A 21,966-nucleotide genomic window follows, 5' to 3' on the forward strand; every position below is an offset into this window, starting at 1 on the left:
GAACTCATGTCTCCAAATCCAGTGCTCTATCCATGGCAACCCTAGCTCCCTCTCAGCAGGGGAGGGTGAGAAGACTAGATCTGAGCTCCACCATGGCCAAGATAAAGAGTTGGAAACAAAGTTGGTAGGAGGTTCCTCTAGGTTCTGGTGGGGTGTGAAAGGGAATAACCAGACTGTGTGGTTAATGAGAACAGAGATAAGGGTTGTTTTTCATAAACTGCCATCATTCTTGTGTGTTAGAATTGTCACCCTGTCTAGATGGAGAGTTCCTTGAGGTCAAAGTTCATCTCTTCTCCTTTTGTACAGCTTTGAACTTTTCAAAGCTCTTGCACATTCATGATCTCACCTGATCCTCACAACAATCCTGAAAGGGAGTATTATTTCCACAATCAATCAATCAATGATCATTTATTAAAAGCCCAGCACTTCACCTGTTAGGTAAACCTGTGTCTAGGATGGGGTCATCTCTGTCTATGTTCTTTCCTTTGGTACAGGACCTTATGAGATGATCAAAGGTCTGAAAAACTACCAGAAGTTCATGGCATATATTGCTGTGGCCAAGCTAGTGAGATGACACTGTAGTCCCAAGGAACAACCAGAGATCCAGACCAGAAGGGAATTGATCTGGCAGCTGAGAGATGCTGCGTCCTGCAAGTGAGGCAGGGAATTCAGAAAGACCACATGTGGGAGTGATTTTGGTGAGGTGAATGTTTTTATAGCATCAGCTTTAATTCTGAGTTCATTTTCTCTAGGGACTGAGATGACAGAGAGCAGAGTATGCTCTGGTTTGAGGAAATGTTTTTATAATTTGGTTCTTGCTGTATCTTTGAAGTAAAAATTCCCTTGTAAAAGCTAATTGATGTTAATTGGTTAGATGATATTAGGGAGCTGATCACGGGTAAGGATACTGAGTAGACACAGGAATTGGGAGTTCAGATCTGGTGGCATTAGAAAACACAATAACCACTCAGCAGCAGCCTGAGACTGAGAGATAGACAGGCCTGGAGACCCAGTCAGTCAGTGCAAGCGAGGGTTGGAATAAGAACTGCTAGAGTTTATACAGGCCATATTTACAGCAGTAGGCCCATAGTAGTTATTCAATACACCACAGTGACTTGACTTGTTGACTACCAGGTTCTGAAGGGTGCCACTCAAGCCATAGAGGGTGGAATACGTGCTTCTAAGTTGGCAAAGAATTCTCAGTATAAGAAATTCTTAAACTTTTTTTTTTCATCAAAGATCTTTTAGCAGTTTGGTGAAGCTTATGAACACCTCAGAATATTGCATAAACTAAAATTACACAGGAAACCAATCATATCGAGATAAAGTTATCAAAATGTTTTTTCAAAACATGTTCAGAGACTCAAGGTTAAGAACTCTATGTTTTCCTCTGGCTGGGAGAATGCATCGTTTTTCAGTGGCTCTAACTAGGGAACACCAAGAGACTTTCCCCTGCATCTCACCTTCCTCCCTGTCCCCAGGGCACTGATGTCTAAATCAATCCAACAGAAGCTGGGATTAGCAAATACCTGAGAAGAAAAGTGCTAGGCTGCCACAGGCAGGAGTCAGACAAGGGCTCCTGGGTACAATGTGTGGCTGTGGTAGTGTATCATCTCCAAGCCTTCTCACTGCCCTGAGAAACACTGAATCTTTACCCCAGCTCATGACTGCCCCCAAAGTATCAAGTAAGAGCCCAAGGGAAGAACTGAAGAGAATAAATAACCAGAAGGAGAAGATACAAGGGGAAAAGGGCCCCTGTTCATGAACATACTAGATAATCATCCCGTGATAAGACATACCAAACGCACAAATACTTTTAATAGCTAGTATTTATATTGCTGGCAAAGCACTATACATATTAATTCATTTTTAGCCTCAACTCTGAGAGGCAGGTGCTCTTATTATCTGGAAGATTTCTGTTCTTGCTTATTTCCAAGTTTCTGCCTCCATTCCATGGCTAGCTCAGGTGTTTATTTCACGGCACATAAGGTACAGACACCTATGTGATAAGCTGTGGGAAGGGTGAGAACATATCATCAGGGTCATGGTACTGTGTCTACTATTAATAATAACATATAAATTATGCAAGAAAATGGATGACCATTCACTCAAGGCCACCTATGCAAATTTAGGACCTAATGGCTAGCTCGCCAGACAAGGTGGCTAAAATAATTTTTCTGGAACTAACAAATGACAAATCCTCATCCTCCCAAAACAGATCTCCAAGTAGCCTTGAGAATTCAACCAGTGGATAAAACAATATACCCTCACAGGCTGAAGTGCTACCTGGCATTGCCTGGACATAACAGTGACAGACTTTATGCTGCCAACTGCTCAATCTCTAAGCTGAGGAGGGGGGAGGAACCCAAAGCTCTCACACTACTGAGTCCCGGCAGAAGGAATCAGAACCATGTGGAGCTGCATGAGGCACATGTCCCTGTCATCTGCTTTGCTCCTTTAGTTATACCAAGCTTACTGAAGACAAGTTTTCATGCTAATAGTTTTATTCAGATAAAAAAAGCAGCTTCTTAATCCACCTGTGCCACCGTCCATAGAACATATAAAATAAGAGAATTAAATAGCAAGATAGTGACTTGTCCCAAGACCATTTGTGCACGGATTCCACTGATTAAAGATGACGATTTTTCTATAATCACAGTAAGAACTGACATTTACCTAATACTATATGCATACATATGTATGTGTATATATAATATAGACATAACACCATATACATGTGTGTATGTATATATAAGTATGTATGCATACAAACACACACACAAAGTCATTTGAAGGTAGGGACTACTGTTACTATTCTCCTCATATTACGATGAGGAGACTGACTTGACTTGAGGCTTCTCCTTTCTTCTCTAATAAAAAAGAGGGTTGCAGCTGATGATTTCATCTTGAAGGACCTTTCCAGCACTGATTGGGACATCTCATTTGGGACGGGGGGTAGGGTTCAGATGTATGATTCCATTGGTAGACAAAGTTCCCTCTTTCAAAGTAGAACAGCAGTCGTGCTATAGATTGTAATTTTGGAGAGTTCTCTTGAGCATTGAGACGGTAAGCAAACCCAGGTCTTTCTGATGCCAACCCTTGCCTACTGTCCATCTAATCAGTATGATTCAAAATAGCTCTTTTTGAAAACAATAGCCCCTGAACCTTCCCCTCTAATTTCTGGGGATCTTTTTCTAGCTTAGTTGATATAATCAGGGCTGGGTAATGAAATCTTCCAATTCCCATTTTCAAGTCCTTCACAGATGATACAGTGGATAGAGCACTGGATTGGAAGTCAGGAGACCTGGGTTCTTCTTGAGTTGTGTCTGATATTAAACTGTTATTTTCCCTTGACTAAGTCATGTCCCCTTCAGTTTTCTCCTCTGTAAAATGAGGAAGTTAGAGAAGAAAAATGGATGAAATGCTTTCTGGAGCTAACATTTTATGATGCTGTGGGTACTTGGAGCTAGAAGAGAGGTATGTGGGGGAGAGTTGTTTGTAGAAATTCCCATCCCCAAACCTGTCACTACCTGGTAAGCAGTGTAGCCTTGTGCTGGAACACTTGCTGTCTAATTAGAGAGAGACAAACAAAAAGGCTACTGCAAGTAAATGGCCAGAGACCAAACCTTGGTAGTTCATAGTGGAGTCAAATCAACCATATGCTACTCTCTACATGAGCATCATGATTCAATTACTGTCCACTGGGACTGCCAGGCCCCATCTAGGTGCCTGTGTATGCTTTATGCTAGGATAAAGGAGAAAGCTGATAGTGGAGGTCTCAGCATAAAATCTGGAACATGCTATTGGATCTGCCTTTTCATGTGACACCTTATCAGTCCTCTGATGGAACCTTTCTATAATGTTTTTTTCAAGAATTTTATCATGGGATGCCCTCATATGGGGGAAACTGCCTCCTAACAAGGACCTTTCAAAACTTTAGGAATTAAGCCCCTGGGTATAGAAGACAGATCCATCTTAAGCAGTGTGGTATTTACAGTTTGTAGGTATTATAAGGAAGTTCTAATATGCCATTATTATTACGAATTTCATTGTCTGTTGGACCATACAATCATAAATTAAGAGCTGGAAGGGACCTTAGAGGTAATCTACTCCAACTTCCTCATTTTACAGATGAGGACACCAAGACCCACAAAGGGTTAATGACTTAGCAAGGTCATACAGAGGCAGGATTTGAACTCAGGTCTTCTGACTCCAAAGTCAGTGTTCCTACCATTGGACAGTAGTATTACTGTCCAAAGTCTCCTTCATCCCCAAATCTACTAAGCTGCTTCTTAGAGTAAAACCAGTATGAGATTTCCACTACTGGTGGCATTGACAGTGGTAGTGGCTGTCTATTCTTGAACATTCCATACAGCCCAAGGATCTGGTGCCCAAAAAATTCATTGGCCTCTGCACTGTCTTGTCATCTGTGCCTCTTGGAGCTGTATGCTCTAAGTTCTAATATCTTGGCTAAATAAGAATGTGGAGTTTAGGGACCCAAGAGCTCTTTGTGATTCCTCCTCCCTCACCCTAAAACTGCCACTGCATGTTTGGCTCTGCCCTGGTTACAGGAGAGGCAGGGAAAGGAGAGGCTCTTCATCATCTCTCTAAGCAGAATGGCCCATATGCCTGGCTGAGGGCAAAGAGAAGCGGAAATCCTACTGTTTGTTCATGGAAAGTCTTTTTCATGGACACGACTTACTTTTGACTTCTAAGGCTAATGAAAAGGAACAGCTCCTTCGTGACAAAGGCTGAGGAGTCATAGCCACATCTGCTTCCTGTTTCTAGAAATAGCCGCTGTCACACTGCTTCCCCAATTTATTTCTCTAGCTACCTTCTGATCCTTAGGCTGGAATAAGCTAGTTCTTACAGGCTAATAGTTAATGGGCTAATGGTTTTAGATGAATTGAAGGAGGGAGGTCTCTAGACAGCCAGCTTCAAAGTCAGTAGGCTGTAATCACTGGAAGCTCTCAATATCTGCTTAGTTTGGGCACTGGGCACCACAGTCTTATAACACAAGTTCTATATTGGAGCTGGTACACAAATTTTAAATCTCTCACATACTTTCTTCTAGGTCAGTGATGAGGAAAAGGCCAGGATAATATCCTCTATGTCTGCCCAGTAGGGTGGCCTTCTCAGGTTTTTCAGTGAAAACAAATTCTGGAGATAACAGTAGCAGTCAAGGGAAGTTCTAAAAGGATTTTGCATGTCACTCAGGGATGATTTGAGTAGGTCACCAGGCAATTCAGTTGAACAAATATTTACAAAATCCTCACTATGTTCAGAGCACTGTATCAGGTGCTGGGAGACAGGCAAGAGTGACAAGGAAAAATACGCCATTGTCCCTGCATTCGCAGCTCCTACAAGGCAGAAAATAAGATGAGGATCTGTTCATGTGTGGTGGGGAGTTGCTTATGTTTTTGAGACAATGGATGCTCTGATGTCAGTAGAAGTGTGGCTCTTTACTGGGGCTGTCCCTTGCCCTACTTTTCACTTTCCCCTCCCCCACTCTACTGTACACAGGTATATCTGAGAAAATAGAGAAGAGGTTGCTTACAAACAAGACCCTTTTCCATAATATCAGTCCCTTACAATTGCCCGACACTACGTTCTTCCACTCAATCGAAGAATCTTAGAAGGAGCTTTGCAGGTCATGTGGTCCAGCCTTTCATCCAAAGGAGAATTCCTTCTGTAGCAAACCTGGCAGATGCCTGCTTGCAGACTGTTCCCTTTTGTTTTGTTTTTTAAACAGGAATTTTCAAAATCTTCTCAGTGTGACTCAAATCTCTTCTTAGGGCTGAGAGGGAATGTTTGTCCCCCTGACCTATGAAGTCCAGAATGTCTCAGACCCCTACTTCAAGATTTCTTAATCACTTTGCCTTCATATTTCCAGGCTAAATAGGCCTTTTTCTTTGTCTTTCTTCATAGGGAAACACCCAACCCTTTGATCACTTCTATTCCCTGTCTCTAGCTCTGTCTCCCTTGAGGCAAAATGCCCAAAACTGCATGGAATTTTCTGGATAGGTATCTTGTAGTTTGGTACCCTGCTTGGTGGACTTTTCTTTCTTAATCCATGTTTTTGCACAAATTGTTGCATCCCCTTCCAACTTGTGCTGCTTAGAAGCTCTAGTTTCTTTCAAAGTTTAGCTTAAAAACTAATTTCTATGAGGCCTTTCCCGATTTCCCTTCCACGTTATACCCCTGACTTGCCCCAGGCTCTAAGACTCTCCTGCCAAAATTACCTTGTTTTTATTTTGTACGTTTTGTGTACCTTATATGTGTACATGTTGTTCCCCTGTCCCCCAGTTCTTTGATGATGGGGACTGTTTTTGTATTACCGGTGCCTAATAGAAACTTTAACAAATATGTGGTGACTGATAAAAGTTTTGGGGTTTATACTTTGGGGAATAGTCAGCAGTAACTCCTAATTCCTTTTTCTGTGTCATAACCACCCTTCTCTCCTAGGTCATTTATAAGAAACAGCCTGAGCAGCAATTGGGATCCTGTTGTTTATACTTCAGTGACAAGAGAAGTACCCTTTGGTCCCTATTTCTGATCACTAAGCTACTTCCCTATTAATAACAAAACATTCAATTAAAAAGAAAAAAAACCCTTTAAGTCAGCAACTTTGTTGAAAGTTTAAATAAATGGCATCTTTGTGTTTCCCCTTTAATTACATGTTTATTTACTTCCTCAAAAAGTTGAGTAGCCTTATGAGAATTACCTCTGCCCAGATGTGGATGCCAAGCAATGGCACTCCTTTCCCAGGGATATGGGCACAAGTGGCAGCTTTTTGTCTTGTTTTGTTTTAAATATGAGAACCAGTATGTTTTATGGGCAGGAGTTCCTAGGGTATACACGAGCTTTGTGACTTGTGGCACTGTCCTTTGGGTCTTTGGGTCTCAGCAGAACAGCTTATAAAATCATGGTAATGTCCCCAAGTCTTCTCTGGATTCTACACAATCGTTTAATGAATACCTTGGCTTCACCTTTCTTCCAAGAAGCTCAAAGCATCCAAATAGAGCCTCTCTTTGGCTCTCCTAATAACAGCTCTAAGTTGGTAGGAAGATTTTTCTTTTTTAAGCATTTATTGAGTCTATTACCTGGCAGGCACTGGGCTAGATTTTGGGGATAAAAATACAAGGAATGAAACAATCCCTACAAGGACATTTATTAATATGTACAGAATAAATGTACAAATAAGTACAGAGTAGTTAGGGAACTATACTATATATGTATATATGTGTGTATATGTGTGTGTGTGTGTGTGTGCTTATGTGATATACACACACATATATATGTATGTATAGTGGTTGAGAGAAATCAGGATAGGCTTCACATAAAAAGTGATCCTTGAGCTATCCTGAAGGACAAGAACTCTCACAGGCTGAGGTGAGGAGGGAGGGCATCTTAGTAAAGACCTTTATCTTTAGTAAAACCAGTTATAAGGTTCCCTGGGGAGTAAGTGTAGGAACTTCAGCCTCTTAACCAAAAGTCCTGTGATCAGTCTTTGTTGTTTTTAAAGGGTCTTGAAACCATGTGGCCAGTTGTATATAATACATTAGATATACAGATCAATTTACAGATGAATTCTGTTCCAGTCTGGGGAATAGGCCATGTGGCAGAGGGGCAAGAACTCTGGATTCTTAGCCCAGATTGACCGCTAACTAACCATGTGACCTTAGGAAGTCATTTCATTATTCAAGGCCTGGGTTTTCTCATCTGTAAAATGAATGGCCAACCGAGGTTTCTGAGGCCCCTTCTAGTGCTAGTATTTTAATTTAAATGTCTATTTTCTGTTTCAAGTACAATGGGATTAGCGGAAAGGAATGGGTCCTAGACTTCAGATTTCATTGCTATGGAGACTCCCTATCTGTGAAAGTCAACAGCTTCTCTGCACATTATAGTACTGGAGAGTTGCTTGAAACAATGATATCAAACTCAGGGGGTGGAGGGGTGGGATGGGGATGAGGGGGCTGCAAAACTCCTTAATGTGGCCAGAAGCAGATTAAAAGGTAATTGGGACAGCAGGGATCAACTTCTATTTGAGTTTGACAGCAGGGTATCAAAGCCAGTATGAGTCAGAGGCAAGACTTGAACCTAGGTCTCATTTTACCACTATACTATGTTGCTTCTGATTGGAGTAAAAGGGAGATAATCTGGAAGTTCTTACATTATTTTGGTCTACTGATTCTGATTTTAGTTCGAACTAGTTCTCTGAATTTCTTGGGAGCAGGAGAAAAAGAAGTTGAAAAAAAAAACCTAACCCAAAGAAATTTTGGTTCAGTTTGGGGTTTAGTTAAAAAACAATTTTTGAGGCTTAGCATATTAGCCTACTTCACTCCAAACTTTGGGCTGATGATTTGCTTCAGTTCAGTGCCTGATAGATATAGGTATTTATCCAAATGGTCTAATTTTCCTTTATGATGGAGCATCTCCCTCCAACTTGTGCATATCAGTTAGAAAGGTGGAAAGATGGGCAAGGAACGCAACTGAGGAGAGGACCCTGACTTTCTGGTACCTTCCACAGGAAACCTGGGACCAAAGCCTGGAAAAATGTGAAGTCAGTCAAGCTTCCTTTCAGTGACTCCCACTGCTCCCTTCTGCATCCTCCCCTGTCTCAGTGCTTGTATGAAAGTTAGGAAAGTTCTTGCACCACTCCATGCTTGGGTTTCTTATGTTACCCCAGTTCCCTCCATTTACTGAGGAAAGTAAGTAATGTTGGGAGTTTAAAATGGGATTCTTAACCAAGGGCCTCAGATTATACAACACTTTGTGCAGGTTCTCTGTGTCTTAATACAATCCATGACAATTCCTCCTTTCTCCTCCACCCCCACTTTCTCTCTGAAGCCACAAAGAGGAAGGGCACCGGGGGCTGAGGCAGATGGCCTTCAGTGAAGATTTACGAGGAGTCCTGCTTGGTCAGCAATGTGGGGCCTGCATGAAACATTGCCCATCTTTAATGGGCTCTCAGACAGGCCACAATCAATCCTTCTTCTCTCTTCCCCTGCTTCCTGACAGCAGCAGAGCCGAGTTTCCCTCACAGAACAGTAAATAGGAGGCATTCTCCCGAGAGTCCCTAAGGCTTACTTAGCAGTTCACCTGGGGAATCTGGGTTCCTTAAGTACTCCCTGGCTGACAGTCATAATCTCCAAGAGACCCATGAGTATTTTCCCCCATTAATAGTGAAAAAAACTTCTTGGTTTTTGCACAAAGGTTTACTTACTCTCACTGAGCTGGGAGTAGCTCAGACCATGTTTCCCAACAGCCATATTTTTTCCTCTCCACAAATGAATGATATGTAGCCTCAACTCCCAATACATGAACATATGCTTTTACACAAGCTATGGCCTTTCTTTGTCTGGAGGCCTCCAAAATCCCACATCTTGGGCTGGAGTCTATTTTTGTTTCTCATTTCTCCCAACCTCCCCCAGTGTTTTCAACTTGATGACTGAAATTGTTGCTAATACCTAGGCTGCTTTGTTATAGCTAAAACGATTTTGTAAGAGTCATTAGCCATCTCCTAAACATACTCCGGATCTAGCCCCATAAATAAGTGTACAAAGTCTGCCTCTCTGGGGCTGCTAGGTGCAGCCGTCCTTTTCTAACTGAGTAAAGTATCTGACCAAAGGAATCAATCAATTAACATGCATTAAGCACCTACTATCAGTCAGGCAAATGACAGCCTGAGACAGCAGGGGAAAGTTGTCATAACAGAGAGAGTGATAGACTTGGAGCCAGGAAAACCTGGGGTAAGAATTTGCTTCTGGATGTATTACTCAGTCACATCAACTCTATGGCCTCAGTCTCTTTATCTGTAAAATAGGGATAATACTACCTCTAGTACACACAAGGTTGTTGTGTGGCTCAAATGACTTTATACGTAAAGCACCATAGATATGTCTGCTACCATCAACTGAGTCTACACTTGTCCAGCTAAGAGTCGACACCATTCTCCTTGGCCAAGGAAAAATCAGAAAATATTAGGACATTATGGCTGAGAGGCCTGAAGAGGTCATCTTGTCCATCTTCCTCATCTTATAGGGGAGGGAAGGGAGTCCCAAAGACATGAAGTGACTTGCCCGATGTCACTGAGTTAGCTTTGAAGCCATGTCCTGTCCTCTGGACCACTCTGACACTGAAAGTGATTAAGCAGTTCTGATTTTTTTTTTCCACTATGGGAAAAATGATGACTTTACCTATAAAAATACCCTCCTTCCCTCTATACAACAATGCTCAATATAAATACCCTAGGGGCTTCCCATGTGGGTGAACATGAGATCGGTCTGGGTGACCACTACCTCAGCATTTATCAGGGATAATCACCTTTTTTTTTTTTTTGAGGCAATCAGGATTAAGTGACTTACCCAGGGTCATGAAATAGTAAGTGTTTGAGGATGGATTTGAACTTAGATCCTCCTGACTCTAGGGCTGGCACTCTATCCTACTGTGCCACCGAGCTATCCTGAATTCCCTCTTAAAAAGATCAAAGTGTCTTGACTGATTTCATGTCTCGCTAAAATCAGTCACCAATGTTTATTGAATATCTCCCTGCGTAGGCACCTGGCTACATATTACGGGAGAACTAAGAAGCATGAAAAAGAATAGAACAAAAGACAACAAAACAAAAACAAAACATAAAAGAAAAAAGCAGGAAAGAACTATAGACTGAATTATAGACTTGAGTTCAGCCCCTCCTCTATTATTACTAACTATGTGACCCTAGGCAAGTTACCTCCTTTCCCTGGATCTCAATTTTCTCATTGTGAAGTAACAGGATTAGAATGTCTTTTAAAGTCTGTTTTGGGTTCCAAATTCTGAATAAATCATGTTTTCTTCCCTTAAGAAGATTATTGTCAGTCAATCAATCAAGCATTTGCTAAACTCCTACTATGTTCTATGAACTATTTTAGGCACAATAATTGATAATATTTAATAACTGGTAATAAAAATAATTAATTATGGAGATTACAAGTAATATTTACAATAGATTTTAAATGACAGTATTATTAATAACAGTTTGGTATCTTACAGAAAGATGAGATTCATAATGACAGTAAAAAGACTACACATAGACTTATACTTACATTATTGACCACCCCAGGTAGTTGGCTGTGCTCCCCCAATACATGGGATTGTCCAAGACATTAAATGGAAACGTTGTCACTCTTGCTTCCTTCAAGATTCCAAAGTAATCACCTATGGACAAAAACAGGACCAGGAAAATCATTCATTCATTCAACAAATACTTATTTTTTTTTTGGAGGGGGAACGGGGTATGTGTGTGATATCTTTTGATTCATGCAAAAATTAGATTTAAGTGAGGCAGAGTTGCACGAAGTTATTGACCTCACTCTTTCTTCCACAGTTATCACAATCCTGTGGCAGAACAGAAAGAATCAAGCAGGTTGGTGACGGCTCAAGATGCAGGGAATGACCTTGGCGTCTTTGACGTTTAACCAAACTATAAGTTCCCCACAGCTTCTGTTTTAGCTCCCTTCATGGCTGTTACAACAGGTTGTTCTCATCTACCCATTCCACCAGAGGAAGTCTTCACATGCTTGGGGAGACACCCCCCTAACTCACCAATGGGTGTGAGACCCCTTGGTTACCCTTGACTTGGTTTAGTCTACATGCCAAAACAGTTTACCAGAGTGTGGCCACCATCCTTGCTGCAGCTTCTTAGAGCCACAAGTGAGAGTTGGATGGAATAGGTGAACATTAAAGGTGGAAAGCAGCCCCAAAAAGGGCTAGGCAGCCATCATATTGGAGGTACTAGTCTTTCCTGAACACATCCTATACCCCATAAAAAGTTATTACAGTCTACTATATGCCTAACACTTGCTAGCTACAGAGGAAGGACAAGGAGAATTGGGAAGGAGCAAGATGTATGAGACATCTGTCCTCCAGGAGTTTATAGCATCACTGAGGGATGTGTGCACAGGTTTAATAATAACAGAGTTGGCCCAAAGCAACATGTGTCCTCACAGAGCAATAGAAAGTGATGCACGGATTTGGAGGCAGGGAAGATGACTTTACTACATATCATTTTTCTCCAGAATTAAAAACATATAATCCCCAAACAATCCAACAGCTCACTTTGAAAGATGTAGTAAAAAGAAGTCAGGACCATAAATCAGGAGACACAGGTTCTAATTAGGACTATGTAGCATCAGAAAAGGGTGTCACAATCATCCAAGCTTCTGAGCCGCAGGTCACCAAAGCCTGTGCTTCCAATGGCTCACTCAGAGGTTGGGAAATCAGTGTTTGCCCTGAGGGCAGGTTGTCTTTTGGGTGTGCCTGATCCCCTATTGGGATGAAGCTACAGAGGTGACCCTGAATGTGTCCTGAGAACTCAAAAACCTCAGACACCAGAACAATTTCTGCTGTTATCACCCCAACTCGAATTCTCCAAGATTTGGAGTAAACATCACTCACTCCATGCTCAGTTCTCACAGGATCGTTCTACCACAGGCAAACTTGAACTCCTACAATTCAGAGTTAGCATCTGTTGAGGTGGAAATCTCTTTTTCCTGCTACTTCTCTCTTTCCTATCATCCCTGTTCACCTCAATCCCTTCCCGTTTCACATTCTGTTGATCCTATGGTGGACCAGATCTGCAATACACTTGTTGAATCCATTGCTTCCTGGTCCCACCATCACTCTTGTGGTGGTAAATTCAATCCTGGGTTACCCCCACCACCTGACTTGGCTATTTATACTTACATACTTCTGAAGCCTGCTGAAGAAAGTCATACAACCAAGCCAAGAGGGTCCACTACAAATAAAACTCAACTGGCTCCTCAGTGCTGCATGGAATTCCCTAACTGATTTTCTAACAGAATCCCTTCTCTTCTCAAGCAGGAATCTATTCCATTCACCATTTTGAATCCATTCCTCATTTTTTACCTTTATTCTCTCCTTATCCAATGGCTGACTTCAAACATGTTCAGGTGTCCCTCATCTTTAAAATCTGAGCCTGCATTCCCCTCAAGCAGTTCTACATCCTGTCTTCTTTTCAGTCACACTCTTAGAACATCACTTATAGTCACTGCCTTCACTTCCTTACCCGATCTTTTACTTCTCTGATGGTATTTTCTCATTTGTCCTTAGTCATTCCTCCTTCTGTATCCTTTCTTCTTTCTGGTATTTGGTGACACTTCATTTTCCTGGCTCTCTTCCTATCTGTCTAATGGCTCCTTCTCATTTTCTTTACTGGATCATCATCCATAGGTTCCTCATCCCCTCTCATGGCTTTATTTATCCTCTCTATGCAGATGACACACAGACTTATAAATCCAACCCCAGTCTCTCCCACATCAACTGCCTAGTGACATTTCAAACTGGATCTCAAATGTTGAGAGACATCTCAAACTCAACAAGTCCAAAACAGAACTTACTCTTACCTTTTCTTGTAAATCCATTCTCCCTCAAACTTGCTTGATTCTGAGGAAGGCACCACCAGTCAACCACACACATTCCCAATCTCAGTGTAAACCTCTTTTTCTCCTTCTTCCTTGACTTATTCAATTTGCCAAGTCTTGTTCATTCTACCTCCACTACATCTCTTGCATCTGTCTCTTTCTCTCCACTCATAATACCACCACCTCAGTGTGAGGTGAAGCCTCAGTTTTAATTTGCATTTCTCTAATTATTAGTGCTTCAGGGGTATTCTTTAATATAGTTGATAGAGAGCATTTATTATTTTGAAAATTTCCTCTTCATATCTTTTAATTCCTTATGTACTGGGGAATGGGGCTCTTACTTTTATAGATTTGTATTAATACCCAATATATCTTGGATATCAGGCTTTTATCAGAAATACTTCCTGCAATGATTTTCCCCAACTTACTGCTTCTTTTCTAATTCTAGCTGCATTAATTTTATTTGTGCAAAAGTGTTTCAACTTTATGTTTATGTAGTTTATTTCCTAGGTTCAACTCTACCCCTTGTTTAGTTAAAAATTCTCCCCCAGTTGTACTTGTGCAAGGTACATCTTACCACTGAACAGCCTTTCTAAGGAAAAAGATGGCCTTTTTCAAATAGTTGGGTTTTTTAACCAACAATGAATTTTAAAATGTTACCGTTCAAGTTTTGTGATTTTTCTAGATGAAAACTGAACCTGAGACACATGCACATGGGTGTTTTGTTTTTTAATAAATGGATTTTGGAGGAAGTTACATTGTATGAAAAGTCATTTTCTCCTTGAAGTTAAATATAATAAGATGTTGAAGAGCCAAATGAATGTACTGTTCTGGACTGGTAGGTAGGTGGAGGCTTTTCTGCCCACACAAGTTCTCTCAAAGCACAGAGAAAATAAACTTTGCCAGAGCTCTTAACCTGGCAATGAAAGTCTGGCAATGTACTATCCATAGGGTTGAATGATTGTGGACCATGTGTGTTTATGTTTATCTGTGTGTGTTTGTGTACATGTGAGAAAATCTTTTCATCACCACTCAAATTCACTGAGGACATGCAAATGCCCAGTCAGAAAGGGTTATGTTATAACCTCCTTCCTCACCTCTAAACTCTCAGGATTTCCCTTTGTTCTTCTCTGTAACCGAAATAGTCTTTCATTAGCTTCTGTGCAGAGGTACTGGGCCTTCAGCTGTTTTGCTCCTTATTACCTCAAAGAAGATCTCAGAAGTACTTCATAGAAAAGGAGAGTCCATTGGCAGAATGTCATATAGACATACTGTTGGAAGCTGTCAAAGCACTGAATCTGATGCTTTTGCTTAAGTGCTTTGTTGAGAAGTTTCAATCTAGATATTTACAGAAATAATTTGTAATATACAAAGGCATCAATAAGACATTTTAAAAAATTAGATTCCATTGATATACTGTGTTTTATGTATTTGCAAAACTGAGGTCTGTCTTTCTGGAAACAATTTGGTCAAATTAATATTCAATGTCCCTACCTGTTTAGGATTATCCAATCTATGGACATCTACTTTGTTTTTTATTCTTTGATATTATGAAAAGTGCTGCCATTTATAAATATTCTTGTGCAGATGGGACTTTTCTATGTTTGGCCTTCTTGGAGTATATACCTAGCAGTGGGATTTATGGGTCAAAGAGTATGGAAACTTTAGTCACTTTTTTCACACAATTCCAAATTGTTCTCCAAAATGGCTACACCAATTCATAATTCCATCAAGAATACAGCAGTATGCCTATCCTTCCACAACCCTCCCAACCTTGACTGTTCCTATCTTTTCTTTTATTTGCCAATTTGCTGTGTGAGGTGAAACCTTAAGTTGTTTTGATTTGCTTTTGTCTTACTATTAATGATTAAGAACACTTGTTTATACAGTTTTTTAATAGTTTGCAATTTTTTGAGAACCTCAATTCATATCCTTTGACTATTCACTGGGGGGGGATGTTTTTTGTCCTTATATATTTTTGTAGTTCCCTATATACTTCTGATATTATAATGTTACTGTAAGGTTAATGGTGGATGGGGGAAAGAGTTAAAGATCTTCCCCTCCTATTAATAGGCCCCAATACTTTGTTAATTTCATTGAGGCACTGGGTCAGAGGGTTGCCCTCCAGCTCTGAAAAGTGTATAAATACTCTGAGGTGAGGTTTTACTTAGAGGCTCACTCACTGGAAGTGTTTGTTTGGCCAGATGAGACTCTGGGCAGCCACTAAGGAGCCCACTTTGAAAACCCAGATGTTGGTACTTCTGTCTCTGGAACCTATGTATGTATGTATGTAATGGTCAGACAGTTGGATCTGTCTGTTGATTTGTGATATATATATATATATATACTGCTTATGGTCAGACAGTTGGAAGCCCTGTCTGTTGGTCTTTATTTTTCTGCTTGTATTTTCTCTATTGGTATATGTGCTTGATTAAAGGGATTGTTGACCTTTCAAAAGTTGCTATCCTTTTAGAAAAGTAGATCTAAGAACCTGTGATAGCAGGCCATCCTAGATGTGTCAGGGTGCTTGCTTTTTACAGATACCCTTATCAGAGACACTGCTGTTGAAATTCACTTTATTAGACAGGTCAATCCTCTAATCTGTGAAGATCTTTTGCAACCTAAATTTGACATCCACGTGTTAGTCTTACCTACCAGCTTTGTGTGTTTTACAAATCTGATGAGCATGCCATGCATGCCTTTACCTGAGTCACTGATAAAAATGCTAAACAGTACAGTCAAGCAAAGATCCCTGTGGTCCTCTACTAGAAACCTTCTGCTGCATAAATGTGGAACCATTAATGAATACTCTCTAACTGGTGATCCAACAAGTTCTGAATATTCAGCATTCGTTGGCTGGTTCACATATCTCTACATTCTCCACTCAAAAAATTATGATATATTTTATTGAAAGCATTGCTAAAACCAGGGTAAACAGTCATCGTCATCATCAGAGCATTTCATGTAGTGCTTTAAGGTTTATAAAATGCTTTTACAAATATTATCTCAACTCGTTCTCATAACAAGCCAGGGAGAGTGTGTGTGCATATGTGTGCATGCACTATTATTTTTCTCATTTTACAGATGAAGAAACTGAGATAGACAATTGTTAAGTGATTTGTCCAGGGTCATAGAGCTAGTTAAGGCTAGATTAGAACTCAGGTCTTCCTTGATTCTAGGTCCAACTCTCTATCTCCTGTACTTACTGACCTGTACTTACAAAATTCCCTTCATCTATCAGCTAATCACTGCCTCTTGCCCACTCATTTGCCCTACCATCTTTTGCCCTGTCATTAGGATGCTGGTGATCTCTGGGACATAGCACTACTAGCTGTTTCTTGTACCTGTTAAAGGCCAGATTTCTGGAAGTTTTGAGGAACCAGCAACCATGACTGCAATGAGGCCAAGCAAATGAGGAAGACTTTGAGGGCCTTGGTCCAGCATAGACCTTGAACCTTTTAATCATCTGCCTTACTCAGCAGATCTCCTCTCTTCCTCTGATATGCTGCCGGACTTATTCTCCCAATGGTTAACATACTTCCACCTCCTCATACCCTCCCTGTCCTAATGATATTGAACTCCTGATTGCCAATGAACAAACAGATAAATACCAATCCTCTATCCCAGTTGTATACCCTCTCATTTCCATCCACCTGAACCTTAATCCCCTCCCTACTCTGGATCTGTCTGCACCTTCCACTGGGCTATCCAAAGGACTTGTTCTGTAATTCTATAATGTTCTATAATTCGTTTGAGATTTCTTCCAATTCCAAAGGACTCATGATGAAAAATGCTATCCACCTCCAAAGAAAGAACTGATGGTGTCTGAATACAGACTGAAGCATGCTATTTTTCACTTCCTTGTTTTTTGATTGGTTTTCTTCTGTGTTTTCTTATACAACATGACTAAAATGAAAATTTGTTTTACACGATTACACATGTATATAACCTATATGAAACTGCTCATTGTTTCAGAAAGTAGGGAAGGGAGGGAGGGAGAGAATTTGGAACTCAAATTGATGTTCCAAAAAATGTTAAAAATTGTTCTCACACATAAGTGGGGAAAATATTATTAAAAAAATAATAATCATGGGAATTAGGGCTATTCATACCCTCATTTTACAGATGAGGAAACTGAGGAAGACAGTGTTTAATTGATTGATACTTTCTCTGAGGCTAATTTTAAACTCAGGTCTTCCTAACTTCAGGACCAGCTCTCTATCTACATTAGGCCTGCTACTCACATACTGTGTAACATGTCTGCAACCTTTAAATTTAATATACTTTTTCAATATTTTATTTTCCAATTAGGTGTAAAAAATTTTAATATTCATTTATAAAAAATTTTTAGTTCCAGATTCTCTTCTCTTCTGTCTCCTTTTCTCCTCCCCCCTCAATGAGAAGGCAAGCAATTTGATATGTTATACATGAGCAGTCATGCAAAACATAATTTTAATAGATTTCTGAAGGCAAGCCTAAGGTACAATCTAGCTTAAGCTAGTTATTTCAACAGAAGGCAATCTGTGTACCTTAATTACAATATTTAAACATTTGACATTCAAATCATTCATACTATAAAATGTGACACGATATTCTTACTCAGGACTGTTACACACTAGCTAGTATGAAATGTCTTTCAATAATTGAAAAACAATATTTTAATTGAAGACTTATTATTAGGCTAATTACCATATGGAAAATTAGGGAATTTAAGGTGGAACTGCCTACTTTTATTTAATTCAGTGGACCTGCTTTAGCAGGTCCTACCTTTGGATAGGCTGAGGTATACTGACTAACCAAGATGATTTTGCATACTAAGTAACTTATTCAAAATACACTCTATGTCAAAGGCATACAAAACCATTACATAGTTTAATAAATTTGTGGTGCTAGAATAAATTTTAAGAAAAATTCTTCCAAGATATTGAAAAGTAGAAACAGCTGCCTTTGGTCCTTGATCAATTCAATGAAATGTCAAACTTAATTAAATCTTTCAAAGAAAAACAAAAGTGTAATAACTTAGTTGTACCTGGAATTATGATCAAGATTGAAAATAATAATAATATAATAATATTCATTTAAACACAATCTTACCAAGTCTACACAATTTCTTTTTTAGGACGGATGCACAAATTTATTTTTGTATTAATTTTATTTTTATTTCTAAGTTTTCCCTTTTCTTCCTCTTCCACCCATGGAGCAGGCAAGAAATATGCTACCCATCATACATATGAAACCATGTAAAATATTTCCATATGAACCATGTTCACTCCTCCCTCCCAAAAAAATGGCAAGGAAAATAAAGGTAAAAAATATCCTTCAATCTGTATTCTCAGACCATCCTGAAGAAAACTTTTAAAGAGCCACTTGTGATTCAAGTTCTCTGGCTGATGAAACCAATTTAAATAGGAGACAGTAATAGTACATGTAAAATAAAAGAAAATCTCAGTGTAAGAGACATCTTTCTGTAATAAATTAGGTAGGAGATAATTATTATTCACTAGTAGCTTTTTTTTTTTTTTTTGCTATCAAGTCTCTTTCCTCCCCCTTTTCTTAATGCCAGCAAATATCATTTTTGTTTCAGGGATATGTTACTTGGGGTTTTCCAAGTATTCCATCAGTGCCACCAGCCTCCCTACAGGTGATGCTTTTGTTTCCGTTGGCATCTGGATAAAAGAATCCTGAAGGTAGAATAGTCTTTCATCCAGAGTCCAGTCAGATTAAATCTAGTCCTGTGCCTGAGTCTCTTTTCAACTACATGGTACTGTGCATACTTCTTAACAAAAATCTTCTTACCCTCTAAATACTGTCATTGTGAATTTGGCTCTGCCCCACAATCTTACTTGCTAAGCCCCATCCTGTGTCTTACTTCCTCTGATTCAGAGCACTTGGAAAAATAATATCATGGCCAATTTGACCTGCTGTTCTTCTTTTCATGCAAATAAAGCTGAATTATGCTGATTGTTATGCAGATGAAGTAAAAGGGAACTTTTGAGTTTCAAGAAGAATTTGGACTTTCAAGACTCTAGGAACTGATTATCCCTTTGCTCAAAAAGGGTCTGCTATGCAAATGCAAGAAAATGAGATGGAATTGTTATGTTTGGAACTTCATCTCTACATGCTAGTAAAAGAGAGCTCATTTTCTGGGAAGTGTTACCTCACAAAGAAACTCATTCTACTTGGAATGCACACTCTTCATAAGAAGTTGCTATCATGTGTACTTAGAGTTAACGTTTCTTGAACTGGGAGCCATGGAAAAGTTCCAGGGGGAAACAGCTACAGGGATCCAAGTAGGAGTAGCAGTGTGGCTCCTTGCTTTTTTGATGATAAAGAACTGCCCAAGACACAAACCCAAAAGAAGAGAATGACTCTAACATCTACAAGCAAAATCTCAAAGAAAAAAACTCCTTGGCCACAAAGACAACTAAAATTCATGACTTCTTAAACTTTTTCCATTCACAATCCCTTCAGTGGTTCTTAAACTTGAGACCCACAGTTTGAGAAGTGCTGAACTAAATGAAATAAGAATTTTAAAATGACACTATACATGAAAGAAGATCTCTAGAATAAGGAAGTGGAAAAAATGAGAACTCTAGAGGACAGACATGGAAGGAGAATTAATAGGTTATATAAAACCTTACACAAGTAACAAATCCGAATGGATCAAATAAAAGTAAATGAGTCCATAAAACAACAGGAGATATTAAAATAGTCAAAAGACTGGGAAAAAAGAGAAGAAAGGATATCAGATCTCATATTAAAAACTGACCTAGAAAGCAATAATCAAGAAATGAGAATTATTACCATGTTTCAAAAAATGCTGCATAAAAACTTTCTAGACCCATTAGAACTAGAAAGTAAAGTGAAAATAAAACCTTCTGAAAGAAACCTCAAAATGAAAATTCCCAGGAATGGTACAGTCATAATCCAGAACTTTCCAGTCAAAGAAAAAAAAATACTGTAAGCAGCCAGAAAGAAAGAGTTCAAGTACTGAAGAGTCACAGTCAAGATCATGTAAGACTTGACAGCTACCATGCTAAAGAGAAGAGTGCTTGGAAAGTGATATTTCAGAAGGTAAAAGATAAAAGTTTGCCATCATGAATAACTTACCTACCAAAACTGAGTGCAAACTTATGGAGGAAAAAAAACAGACCTTGAATGAAATAGAGAATTTCCAAACATTCCTAAAAAGAAGACTGAATAGAAACTTGAAATGTAAAAACAGGAGTCAAGAGAAAAATTTAAATACATTTTAGCAATTGGAAAAGGAATATACAAGGATGAAGTGTTTACTGTTTAATAAGGGAAAGAAGAATCACTTGTCTAAATGACAAAAAGAAAGAAATAGTTTTGATATATGATCTTAAGAGCAAAAAGAAAAGGGAAAAGAAAAAGAGAGCTAAAGGGAGAGAAATCAAGGCTGTGTGAAACTATCTCATATAATCTGGAAGTGCAAGTAGAAGACTATACAAAGAAGGAGGAAGGGGTAAGGAAAGTGTCATCTGAATTTCATTTTCATTGGAACTAGTCAAAGGAATATAGAAAATACATACATGTATGTAAATACCTTGAATTTATGAAAAAAATACATTTAAATCAATAGAGAAACAAGAGGAAACTGGGAGAGGAGGAGAAAAAGTAGATTCAGAGATGGATTAGTTATAAGAAAAATGAACTTCAACCTCAAAGGGTGGATTGTGAAGGAGAGTTTAAAAAAAGAAAGAAAGGGTACAAAGGTTATGATTGGGAACAGAGAGTACAAATGAAGAGCATCAAGCACAAATCACTAGTACCTTCTTCTCTCACCATCATCTCTTACTTCTACCTATCTAAAGTAGGTGAGGCAAAGAGGGGAAAAAGCATAAGAGAATAATATGAAAGGAAATACAAAATTAAGGACCACAACTGTGAATGGAATGAACTTTTCTATAAAAAGGAAGTGGATAGCAAAATATTAGAAGGCAAAATCCAACAATATCTAGCTTGCAAGAAACACACTTCAAGGGAAGCCTAAATGGTGGTGAAGCAGGAAAAAGTACAGCTGATCTCTACCCCACAACTTTTTACCCAGAAACAGAAAATATACCAGAATGAGTCCTGACTGGGAAACCTAAAAAAAGAAAAAATCAAAGTGAGTCATTTTTTCAGTGCAGGTTGGTAGAGAGAGAGACAGAGAGAGGTCATGGACACTGGGGACAGAGTCTGGCCAGGAAGGACCATGTAAAGCCTTCCAGTACAAGGAGAGATAGTGCACTAGGGCAAGAAGATGTCCCAGAGCCTGCAAAAAAAAAAAAAAAAAGGATTGTGTAGGGAATAGATACCAATTGGCATCTCTGTGAGCATCCAGTTCTAAATCATAGCTCAAGGTGGAATGAAGAGGGGACTTCTTTCTAGGGGTGATGTTTCAGGGTGAAGAGCAGTCCCAGGCTGTAGGTTGCATACTGAGCAAGGGGCAAAATCTGAAGCAAGCAGCAGGTATGCGTGGGAGTTCAGTAGGGTCTCAGTTTCAGCCTCTAGCACAGTCTGAAGCCTATAGACAGAA

At 39.4% G+C, this 21,966-nt stretch overlaps 1 protein-coding gene across 5 annotated transcripts in view; it reads right to left on the bottom strand.

Moving 5' to 3' along the window:
- Positions 1–21,966, bottom strand: part of PEMT (phosphatidylethanolamine N-methyltransferase) — a 185,071-nt gene that overhangs the window by 13,393 nt on the left and 149,712 nt on the right. For all 5 annotated transcript variants that reach the window (XM_072597076.1, XM_072597072.1, XM_072597073.1 and 2 more), the window contains one exon: positions 11,088–11,199. In XM_072597076.1, coding sequence (XP_072453177.1) covers positions 11,088–11,199 — 112 coding nt within the window. The remainder of the gene's footprint in view (positions 1–11,087; positions 11,200–21,966) is intronic.

Source organism: Notamacropus eugenii, chromosome 3 (genome assembly GCF_028372415.1).
Source record: "Notamacropus eugenii isolate mMacEug1 chromosome 3, mMacEug1.pri_v2, whole genome shotgun sequence".
In the NCBI taxonomy this organism is placed as follows: Eukaryota; Metazoa; Chordata; class Mammalia; order Diprotodontia; family Macropodidae; genus Notamacropus; species Notamacropus eugenii.